General features: G+C 45.7%; 1 protein-coding gene across 1 annotated transcript; it reads left to right on the top strand.

Annotated features, from left to right (window-relative positions):
* The first annotated feature begins 526 nt into the window (after nucleotides 1-526).
* RXFP3 (relaxin family peptide receptor 3) lies at nucleotides 527-6,239 on the top strand. The gene has a single exon (XM_075932584.1). The coding sequence runs from the start codon at nucleotides 1,260-1,262 to the stop codon at nucleotides 2,508-2,510; it is 1,251 nt and encodes a 416-aa protein (XP_075788699.1). The 5' UTR covers nucleotides 527-1,259; the 3' UTR covers nucleotides 2,511-6,239.
* Nucleotides 6,240-12,210: the final 5,971 nt, after the last annotated feature.

Raw genomic sequence — 12,210 nt, 5'->3', positions numbered from 1 at the left:
CATCTGTGGTCATTTAACATATTTACCTTTCGTTATAGAAAAATAATTCCGAGACATTTTCAAGTTGCTCACAAAAAAAGGGGGGGGGGGGGAAGAAAGATCAAATAATTTTGGATTCGTTCTGTAGCTAAGCAAAATGTAGTACCGCATGCCTCCAAGGAATCCATGCGTTACAGGAACATTGGATAATGCCAGGTTGGGTTTGTTTATAATCCAAAACATTTGCAACGCTTTTCGTTAAACTGAATTGTCTTGAAGCCGATAGCCACCAAACGGAACCCTGGAGAATGTAAGGATGGAAATGACTACGGTGGGTGTAAAATATCATGTGAACAAAATAACACTGGAAATAAATATCACACCCCATTTATAAGCAGAATTAGTTACACAACAGAACAAATAACAGAGATGAAAGTCCGCTTGCGGCACGGACAAGCCTCATGGTAAACAAGCTCTGTGCTTGTTGAAACTCAACGCAAAACTTGCCACCGGACTACAGGTTTTTAAAAGTTTGGATGCACACAGAAGGGGCAGCTTGGGAGTTTCATTAGACCCCAGATACACTCCACGCTTCATTTAAAGTCTGTAGAGAAGGGAAGCGGGGTTGGGTTCCACGTTGGACTTTGGGATACACAGAGAAGACCAGGGCGGTTTAAAGGGTGGGGGGACCCAGGTGACGGGCGGTTGGACGTGGGGAAGGGCTGCATTTCCTATGCTCGCTTTCTCCGGCGCTGTTCCAACGCAGCTCGCTCCACCAGCGCGGGGGAAGCCAAGTCCCGGCTGCCGGCAGGTGAGTTCCGAGGAGGCTGGGCGGGGGAGAGCCGCCTGCTGCAGGGGCGGCTGCGCTGCTCCCGCCGGGGGTGCCGGGCCGCTGCCGCGAGGCGGGCAGTGCCCAGCCGGACTGCCCCGCGAAGAACCTCGGAGAGCTCCGGGCGCTGCGCACGCCCCCCCGCCCGCTCCGCGGGGGCCGAAGGGGGATATAACGCGGCGAGCTGCGGGCAGGGGAGACGCGCCGGCAGCAGCAGCGGAGCGCGGGGGGCACCCGCCTTGCACCGCGCCACGCCCCAGCCCGGCTGGCTCCCACGCCGGGCCCCCGGAGCCGTCGCGGCGGTCCGAGCCGGTGGCTGCCGCGGGGCGCCAGGCTGAGCATGTGCTTGGCAGGCGAGGGGGGCCCGGGCCAGCCCGCGCAGCGCGGCTCCTGAGCGCAGCCCGGCCTGGGAGCGAGAGACCCGCCCCCGCCAGCCTCCCCCTGCCATGGGATGGACGCCCCCTGCGAGCCCGCCGCCTGCTCGCCGGCCTCCCTGCTGCTGGGCGGGCAGTTCGGCAACGGGACCAACGAGTCCCTGCCGGAGCCCTCCCGGGGCATCGCCCTAGAGCGAGCCGAGGGGCTGCAGGGGGACGTCTCGGCCGCCCTGCGCATCGTCATCTCCAGCGTCTACTCGGTGGTGTGCGCCGTGGGGCTGGTGGGCAACCTGCTGGTGCTCTACCTCATGAAGAGCAAGCAGGGCTGGAAGAAATCCTCCATTAACCTCTTCGTGACCAGCCTGGCGCTGACCGACTTCCAGTTCGTGCTGACGCTGCCCTTCTGGGCGGTGGAGAACGCCCTGGACTTCACCTGGCTCTTCGGCAAGGCCATGTGCAAGATCGTCTGCTATGTGACCACCATGAACATGTACGCCAGCGTCTTCTTCCTCACCGCCATGAGCGTGGTCCGCTACCACTTGGTGGCCTCCGCCCTGAGCAGCCAACGGCGCGGCCCAGGGTGCTGCTCGGCCAAATGGCTGTGCCTCCTCATCTGGGGGGCTGCCATGCTGGCCGCCCTGCCTCACGCTTTCTTCTCCACCACTGCCACTGTCTTCAACGAGGAGCTCTGCCTTGTCAAGTTCCCCGAGGGCCGTGGCAACAGCGCCCAGTTCTGGCTAGGCCTCTACCAGGCCCAGAAGGTGCTGCTAGGTTTTGTGGTGCCGTTGGCGGTCATCAGCCTCTGTTACCTGCTGCTGCTGCGCTTCCTGGGTGAGCGCCACGCGGGCCGGGCCTGTGGCGGGCCCAAGCGGCGGGCCAAGGTGACTCGCTCGGTGACAGTGGTGGTGCTCTCCTTCTTCCTCTGCTGGCTGCCCAACCAGGCGATCACCGCCTGGAGTGTCCTCATCAAGTTCAACGTGGTGCACTTCAGCCCACAGTACTTCTTCTCGCAGGCCTACCTCTTCCCCATCAGTGTGTGCCTGGCACACTGCAACACCTGCCTAAATCCTCTGCTCTACTGCCTGCTCCGCCGCGAGTTCCGCGCCGCCCTACGCCGCCTGCTCTGGCGCCTGGCCTCGCCCTCGCTCACCGCCACACGGCCCTTCACTGCCACCACCAAGCCCGAGCCCGAGGAGCCAGCACTACGCACCCTGGTGCCCGCCGTCACCCCTCCCCAGCCTGACCTCCTCTACTACCCACCCGGCGTGGTGGTGTGCAGCAGCCGCTGGGACATGCTGCCCAGCAGCTCTGCCGAACAGCGCTGTTGAGCTGATGGGGGTTTTTGGGGGCAACGGAGGGGGTGTCTGTGAGGGATGTGCTCTTAGGATCCTCCTAGCCCAGGGACAGTGGGTGTCCATGTGAGACAGACTCAGGAGTGTCCCAGCAGTGAATGGTGGTGTGCCTGTGGAGGATGGTTTCAGGAGAGGAGTTGGGGGATGGGCTCCAGGGAATGTCCTATGATGGAGGGTGTCTCTAGGGGGAGTAACTCTGGGGATTATCCCAGCAGTGGGGAGTGGACTCCTGGGACTGTCCTGGCCTTGAGAGTGATGGAGGTCAAGGGTGTTTGTAAGGGTTTGCCTCTGGGGACCACCCCAGAAGTGGGTGGAGTGGGGGAGGGGCGTCTGTGGAGGTTGGACTCCTGGGTCTGCCCCAGGCTGGCTGTGGAGTAGTGGAAGGGGTATCTGTGGGGCAGTGTTCTTTCCTCTAGGGAAAGGGGATGGCAATGGGGGAGACTGAGGCTCCATATGGCCAGGCTACTGTATGTGGAGAGGCTGAGGGGACTACATGGGGAGCAAGGATTCCTTGGAAGTGGAAGATGCTTGCAGACTTTGTATGAGGAGGTGGCAAGAGGTATGTGAGAAGCAAGTCAGGACTTTCCACTTCCCACTAGAGCCCAGATTGGGAGGGCCTGGCTTTGTTCTCCCCCAGCACTGAGCTGGGGAACCAAGCACGACTCACTGTAAATACAACTGCATGCTTGGCTCTAGCACAGCTCCTTTGAGAACGCTGTTCATGGAGCATTCACTGCAGCACTTCACCCTCTGTTAGCCTGTTTCAAAGTGAAATGATTCACACCGATAAACAAAAACTAGAGTAACTGATATTTGGGATCTGAGTGCTGCTGAGAAGGGGAAGGGGCTTTTTTCCCCCTAGTTCATTATTTGTAATTATAAACTTTGCAGTAGTTGTGAAATGTTATGTCCTACCATCAGCTATTGTTGTCAATCATTTGTGGTCAGAGGGTACTGTATCTGTAACGGATCATTGTCTAGAAGGAATCAAGCCACTGCATTGCCAGTTTTAAGGACAGGCTATTCAAAGCCCTATGCCAAAAGGCACCAGGGGGACCATCTAGTCTGATATCCCATAGAACACCAACCACAGAACTTCCACAAAATCATTCCCTAAAGCACATCTTTTAGAGCAACATCCAGTCCTGATGTAAAGATTGTTACTGATGAAGAATCAGCCATGAGTCCTAGTGAGTGGCTAATTAACCTCAGTGTTAAAAATTTACACCATATTTCCAGTCTGTATTTGCCTAGCTTAAAAATTTCCAGTCCTTGGACTGTGTTATAACTGAGCTGGATTAAACAATGAGGAGTCCTGTGACACCTTAGGGTACATCTACACTGCTTGGCTATTTCAAAATAAGCTATTCCGGAATAGTTTTTTTGAAATAGCTTATTTCAAAATAACACATCTACACTGTAGGGATGCCTCAAAATTAGTGGTTCTCAACCTTTCCAAACTACTGTTCACTTTTCAGGAGTCAGATCTGTCTCATGTATTCAGGTTTCACCTCACTTAAAAACCACTTGCTTAGACAAGCAGATATAAAAGTGTCACAGTACACTAATAGTGAACAATTGCTGACTTTTTATCATAGAATTATAAAATTCATCAATTGGAATATAAATATTGTACTTACATTTCAGTGTACAGCAATATAGAGCAGTATAAACAAATCATGGTTTTAGATTTTAGTTACTTCACAAGTGCTTTTTATGTTACCTATTATAAAACGAGGCAAATATCTAGATGAATTGATGTATCCCCTAGAAAACCTCGGCATACCTCAAAGTATGAGGCATATTTTCTCACCCTTTAATCAATCTATGTGCTTCTCTGAATCCTCTCCTATTTACCAGACCCCTCACAGCATTCTAGCAGTAGTTACACCAGTGCCAAATACAGTGGCAACATAGCCTGTCTGCAACTACTTGAGATTCTGCTGTTTATTCATCACAGGATTGCATTAGCTCTTTTGTCCACAGCACCGCACTGGGAGATAATGGTCACCTGATCATCCACCCTGGCCCCAAAATTTTCTGAGTCACTGCTGACCAGGATAGATTCCACCATCCTGTAAGTATGGCTTGCATCCTAGATGTATATACATTTACACTTCCCCATATTCAACCATGTTGCTTACACCATGTTAACGAAACAATCCTGACCACTCTGTAGCAGTGACCTGTCCTCTTCATTAGTGACCCCCTTGCCATATTTTGTGTCCTCTACAAATTTTATCAGTGATGATTTTGTTTTCTTCCTTGTAGTTTATATAAATGGTTGGACCTCCCTGGTCCAGCATCCACGGAACCTGACTGGCCCTGGATGAGAGATTTTGATAGACCAGGGGAGGTCATTTCTGGTCCCACTGTTGCTGGCCCCATCTGGCTTGCCAGCTCCTGTCCCTTACCCACAGTTCAGCTGAGCAGCGCGCTGAGCTTTCCAGCTCCTGGCCCTCCCCTGGCCCAGCCCAGCTGAGCCATGCACCAGCCTTCCCTGCTTCCATCCAGCTCCCTCCCCAGGCAGCTTCCCAACTTCCCTCCTCCTGGGCAATCCAGCTGAGTCACGCAATGGGCTCGTGCTCTCCCCCCCCCCCCCCACCCTTGCATGTGGTCATGCTGGACCACGGATGTTGCCAGACTAGAGTCCCAGTTTATAGAGGTGCAACCTGTAGTATAGAGCTAAGAAAAGATATTCAGTTAGCTAGACAAGCTCTATTTTCCATAAACCCCTGTTGATTTGCATTAATTACTTTATCCTCCTTTCATTTGTTATTAATCAAGTCTGCTACCAGCTGCCCCTTATCTTAACCAGGATCAATATCAGGCTGACCAGCCTATAATTACATGGGTTAACCCATTTACCATTTTTTAAAATTGGCACATTACCTTTCCTGTAGTCTTCTAGAATTTCCCTAGGGCTCCAAGAGTTACTGAAAAATCAACATTAGTGATACAGCAAGCTCATCAGACAGAGCTTTTAAAACTTTTGGGTGCAAGTTTTCTGGACCTGCTGACTTAAAACATTTACTTCTAATAGTATGGAATTGAGTGTTATCATAAAATGAGACATTTGTTTTCTCCCAAATGCAGACAAATATGAATATAGAGGTCCTTGGCAGAATTTCCATGTGTCTGTTTTTGTTCATATCTGCTATTGTGGATGTTAGATCTCCAAAGATCATTGGGCTTTATTCATATAAAACATGCCACAAGAGGTCATTACATGCCTCTTGTCACAGTTCATACATTCTAACCCATGATGAAATGGATGAGGGTGTCAAGGATGAGACCAACCCCAGTATTTCAGCTTATGGAGTTTCCTATTCATCTGGGGAGACAGACTTGTCCCTTTGTTGTGTGGAAGGATCCATTCCATTAGCAGGACTGTGAAGCTACACTGATTTCAGGAGATCTACAGAAGACACAGTGCAAATGTTGTTGCCTCTGTTATGTACATGGTCCCACAGCAGCTTCTGTAGGATCTCTTTTCCCAGGTGCTTCTCCTACACAGCAGCCCTTGAAACTCGGAGGAAAAAGAGTTCCACAGGGCTAAGAGAATGGGGAGGGAGGAGGTGTGAGACTGAAGCACAAGGTTAGGCCATATTAATTTGCATTTCTTTCTGCTGTGGGCTTGGAGAAGAGAATCTGGAGGAGCCCCCTTCTGCTGCTGGTCTGACTTCTACAATTACATGAAGCTGGAAGTCTAGGGAATCCCACAGAGGGAAAAGAGAGGAAAGGGGAAGAATGGATTAGAGGGTAGAATTTCCATCTTACTATAGATTCTTCTGGACTAGAAGTTTTGCTCCTGTTGTAGCTCAAGCTACTAGCCAATAATTTGAGTTCATTAACACAATTGTAAATTTGATACCCCAGACACTGCACTGCTGTTCACTCCAGAAATCAAATGTTTGGGATTCCCCTCTGGGCTCAGCCTACAGTGGATCAGAAAAAGTTGTGAACTGGAAAAATGGAGAACATGCATTGGCATTTAAAGTTGCATGGTTAACTGGAGATCAATTAACCCCACTTACAACAAGAGCAAAACCTCTAGTATAGACAAATTTCATCTGTGAAATTCACTCCTGTCAAATGAAGTGGGTGGAAAAGGGGAGGGAAGTGGGGTATTCCATAAAATGGCATTCTGGTGTCTGTGTGTGGGGGGGGGAGGGGGGAATATTCCCCATTATGGCCATAGAAGATGAGGCCTTCAATTTTTGGCCAGGAAAACCTTGCATTGATTTCAATTGGAATTTTACTCAGTCCTAGGGAGGTACGAACAGAGTCCTTCTGGATTTGGCCCATGCTGTACATGCTAGTGAAGCCCAGGGTAGAATTAAGACTTGCTCCTGTGCTCAGACTGCAACTGGTCCAGTCATTGAAACCAAAGAGCCATTTATCTGCCTCAAGACAATTGAGACCTATCTGGTGGTATCTTTATAACCCTGAACACTGACTGAGTAGGGTATTAGAGACATACAGCAGTGTTCACAAAGCAACAATAAGCTAAAAGCAACTCCGTGCTCTGAGTGTCCCTACCCTCTGTTTGCCAGAAGCTGGGAGTGGAGGAAAGGGGATGGATCACTTGATGATTACCTGTTCTGGAAGTCAAATCCTACTGAGGAAAACAGGAGCATAAACTCTTGTCAAATTAACTGTAAAAATATAATTTTAAAAAGCCCAAAAGGAGTTTGAAGCTAGCCAAAAACTCAAAGTAATAGCAAAATGTTCTTTAAGTATATCAGATGTAGGAAGCCTGCTGAACAACCAGTGGGGGCGTTGGACGATCAAGGTGCTAAAGAATTACTCAAAGATAATAAGGTCATTGCAGAGAAACTATATGAATTCTTTGCTTCAGTCTTCACAAATGAGGATGTTAGGGAGAATCCCAAACCTGAACCATTCTTTTTAGGTGACCAATCTGAGGAATTGTCCCAGATTGAGGTGTCATTAGATGTTTCAGAACAAACTGATAATCTTAACAAAGACCAGATGGCATTAACCCAAGAGTTCTGAAAGAACTCAAATGTGAAATTGCAGAACTGTTAACTGTGGTTTGTAACTTATCCTTTAAATAGGCTTCTGTACCTAATTACGGGAACATAGCTAATATGACACCAATATTTAAAAAGGGCTAGAGGTGATCCTGGCAATAATAGACTGGTAAATCTAGTGTCAGTACTGGGCAAATTGGTTGACACTATATTGAAGAATAAAATTGTTGGACACCTAAATTAGCATAATTTGTTGTGGAAAAGTCAACATGGTTCCTGTAGAGGGAAACCATGACTTACAAATCTACTAGAGTTCTTTGAGGTGGTCAACAAATATATGGACATGGGGGATCCAGTGGATATAGTGTACTTAGATCTCCAGAAAGCCTTTAACAAGGTCCCTCACCAAAGGCTCGTAAGTAAAGTAAGTGGTCATGGGATAAGAGGGAAGATCCTGTCATCGATTGATAACTGGTTAAAAGACAGGAAACAAAAGGTAGGAATAAATGGTAAGTTTTCAGAGTGGAGAGAGGTAACTAGTTGGGTCCCCCACAGATCTGTCCTGGGACGAATTCTATTCAACTTATTTCTAAATTATCTAGAAAAAGGGGTAAACAGTCAGCTGGCAAAATTTGCAGATGATACTAAACTGCTCAAGATAGTTAAGACCAAAGCAGCCTGTGAAGGGCTTCAAAAAGATCTTGCCAAACGAAGTGATTGGATAACAAAATGCCAAATGAAATTTAATGCTGATAAATATAAAGTAATGCACATTGGTAAAAATAATTCCAATTATACATACAAGATGATGGGGACTAATTTAGCTACAAATTCTCAAGAGAGAGATCTTGGAGTCATTGTGGATAGTTCTCTGAAAACATCCCTCAGGGTTCATCTACACAGTGCCAAATTTCAAATTTCAACACATCCCTTTACCCTTGTGGAAAGAGGTTTAAAGGGATGCCGAAATAGCACGCCTGTTATTTCAAAAAATATTTCAAAATAACAGGTGCATTTAAAAGATGCAGAGTAGCTATTTTGGGATAACCCTGATAGCCCTGCTTTCTAGACATACCCTCAGTGTGCAGCAGCAGTCAAAAAAGCAAACAGAATGTTAGAAATCATTTAAAAAGGGATAGAGAATAAGACAGAGAATATCTTATTGCCTTGATATAAAACCATGGTACACCCACATCTTGAATGCTTCTACAGATATGGTCACCATCTCAAAAAAAAGATATGTTGGCATCGGAAAAGGTTCAGGAAAGGGCAACAAAAATTAGGGGTTTGGAACAGGTCCCATATGAGGAGAGATTAAAAAGACTCGGACCTTTCTGCTTAGAAAAATAGCAGACTAAGGGGGTATATGATAGAGGTCTATGCAATCATGACTGATGTGGAAAAGTAAATAAGGAAAAGTTATTTACTTGTTTCCCTAATATAAGAACTAGGGGTCACCAAATGGAATTAATAGGTAGCAGGTTTAAAACAAACAAAAGGACGTTTTTCTTCAAGGAATTGCTTGCTGGTCTGGGAGCTTAGATTTAAAGTTTTTGCTAAGAGATATTTCTCTCCAGCTTAGTAAGAGAATTTGTTATGATCCAGATGAAGGGGATTATTGACAATCTATTTATAATGACAATTTCATTGTAAGAATTGTCTCCATCACACAAGGTGTCAAAGGTGGCTGGTAAAACAAGCTCTGCAAGCTAAGAAGAAAAGGATCGATAGTGGGTTAAATGGCTCCTTTGGCTCAGTATATCTGAAACATCATGTTGCTTTTCTCTAACCACTGTCCAGTGTCTCAATTGCAGTTGGATTTGTTCTTTAGAAGATACAAAGTAAGAAAATAACTGAATTCTTAAATCCATATAAATGTATACATATTCATATAAATGCACACCTATGCTGGATATGGATGCTGCCTCACAGATGGACTCACACAGAAGAGCCCACAGATCTGGTAAGGCTAAGAGGGAAGTCTCCTTTTACATCATCAAGAAAATTGTTTAATTATCACCAATCAGTGGCACTAGTGCAAACCCAGTGATAGAAAAGTGGCCTGCTCAGCTGTCAGTGAATTCCTAATCTGAAGGTAATAAGGGTTCCACAACTCTAAATAAGGCTTTCATTTCTCCTCTAGGGATATTAAATATTGGTTAATTGAATAGTTGAGTAACCACACAAATTCTTATTGGTTAGTTGACTATATTTTAGTTCCCGGGGGAAGGCCAGCAGCCAGTGCACTCCAGCCTCACTCCCAGGGAGCATTCTGCCACTTTGCACTGCTGCCTCTGTATCAGAGGCAGCAACACAGGGTGCCAGGCAGGAGCTAGTCCACAAGGGGAGACAATTTAAAAAACAGCTCCCCCTTGCAAATTGACTACCTGTCGCCCTGTGCTGCTACCTCTGATAAAGAGGCAGCAGCCCATCTGAGCTCCTGGACCCAGCCCAAGCCAGAACTGAGTTGGGCTGCCTGACCACCTGGCTCATAATACACTTTCAATGCAGAGCCGCAGTGGGGGTAGGTCCTGGACCCGACCTGAGCCAAGACTGAGCCGGGCTGCTAGCCAGCCTGCAAAAAAAAATTTACTGGCAAGGGAGGGGGGAGGGAAATTCATGTAGTCAATAGTATTAACCTATAAGCTTTTGCTTATCAGTTAATCGACTACACTATTACATCCCTATTTCCCTCTTGCCCCTATATAGCAGATGTGTATATATAATAAAATAATTTAGTCAATAAAATTAACCGATAAACCTAGGTTTATCAATTAATTGTGAACTCGACTACACATTGACATCCCTAGTTCCGATCACTCAAACATCCCTCTTTGTAACTGGGCTTTTAAATCTCAGGCATATGGGTACAGAAGAGTTTTTTTCTGAGCATATTTGAAACTTATACCATGAGATGCTGGTAAAAGAACTCTAAAACCAGAAAGAGGCACATGGTTTTTTGATTAGGATGATATATACTTATAATGAACCTTCAGAATGATATGAAAGGGAATTATCAGGCTAGAAACTGATAAGGAAGGTTATTTGCAACATTCTTAAGAAGTTTTATCTAATTGGACACTGGAGATCAACCAAACATTCAGCTTTTGGGGTGGGAGGCATTTACCTGACACTTAAAGACAAATGCCAGCCTCCCATCACTGAGACACAATCTTGTTCTGACAAATAATAGTGCCTACAAAAAAAGTAATTTTTAGACAAGATCTCCTGTCTTGAAAGTGACAAAACAGATCTCTCTCACTGTCAGCCCTGTCAGGATAACAAAAATGGAAAATGCTAAGCATTTATTTTTCTCGCTTTAGTCAGCATTGATTACTCTGAATACACACAGGCAGCTGACCCGAGTCTTTCTTCCTCAATATTAACTTGCTTTAGGGACCCTACAAGGGAATAGAACTAATATAGTTAATACACCAGGGTATGTTAATATATAAAGGAAGATTTAAGTCCCCTAACAAAAAAAAAAGGAAATCCATATAAAAATAACTAAAAAGTTATGTATTATATTGGTTTCGTTGTAGCAAGCCACAGAGTTAAGAATAATTTAATAGCTCATACTGAGATGAATGCTTCAGATGTTTTGTTTCATGGACACACATAGATAGGCCCTGAGAAATGAAAATTTCCAGAAACTTGGAGAAAAATAGTGTCATATTCAATAGCTTTAAACTGAGAAAGACCACTCAAAGTAGTTTTATAGCAAAAGCCATCATCCCTTTCCTCCACTGAGCTAGTCAACTATAATAGTTCAGGAACACCAATCATAACCTCACTAGATCTCCTCTTGTCAATCACTGTTTCCCCAATATTGTCTGACAAGACTGAAGGGATCAGTGTCGGGGGGAAATGTGCTATTTCATCAAGCTTTGCCAAATTTAAGACTTTTCTGTTTGCCTCCTGAACTGTATGTTGGATCAAGACAAAAGCATTTCACACAAGCTGCTTGAGTGGCTTTTTTTCAAGGAAACCAAATGGGATTATGAAAAAATAAGATGTAAACTGGGATGATGAGCATGACATTCGTTACTAATACTGTAAAACACTTCTAAGCAAGCAAATAAATATTTTGATTGATTTTGATTTAAGTTCTATACTAGATTGCGAAACAGGACATAAAATAGCATTTCCTGAGGGAAATTAAAAGGAAACAAAGTATCATCCTAGAAAGTTAACAAAGCTCACCCTTGTTTTCTGCACTGATTCATTTAAGCCATAGCTATTTCCTGTAAGGCTTGGGCATGTGCTCATTGCCAACTGTACTGTGTTCTAATGGATCAATCAGGGAACTAAAATTTAGGAGATCTAGGTTCTATGCCTGGCTCTGCCACTAGCCTGCTGAGGGACTTTGGCCAATTCACTTCCCTTTTCTATGCCTCAGTTTCTCCACATGAAGAATCGGGATAATGATACTGACCTCCTTGGTAAAGTGCTTTGAGGTCTATGCATTAAAAAGTACTCTATGAAGAACTGATCCAAAATTAACAAGATGAAATTCCATAAAGTCACGTAGAAAGTATTTCATTTGTGAAGGAAAAATGACACATTTTCAAATACAAAGAGAGTAACTAAGATAATAGTACTGCTGAAGAGGATCTCGAGGATAGAGTGGATCACAAATTGAATTAGTCAATATTTTACAATTGCAAAAAAGAAAAATA

The sequence above is a fragment of the Pelodiscus sinensis genome, chromosome 6, assembly GCF_049634645.1.
Source record: "Pelodiscus sinensis isolate JC-2024 chromosome 6, ASM4963464v1, whole genome shotgun sequence".
Classification (NCBI taxonomy): domain Eukaryota; kingdom Metazoa; phylum Chordata; order Testudines; family Trionychidae; genus Pelodiscus; species Pelodiscus sinensis.
Note: the sequence above shows the minus strand (reverse complement) of the source record. Positions and strands in the feature narration are given on the sequence as shown.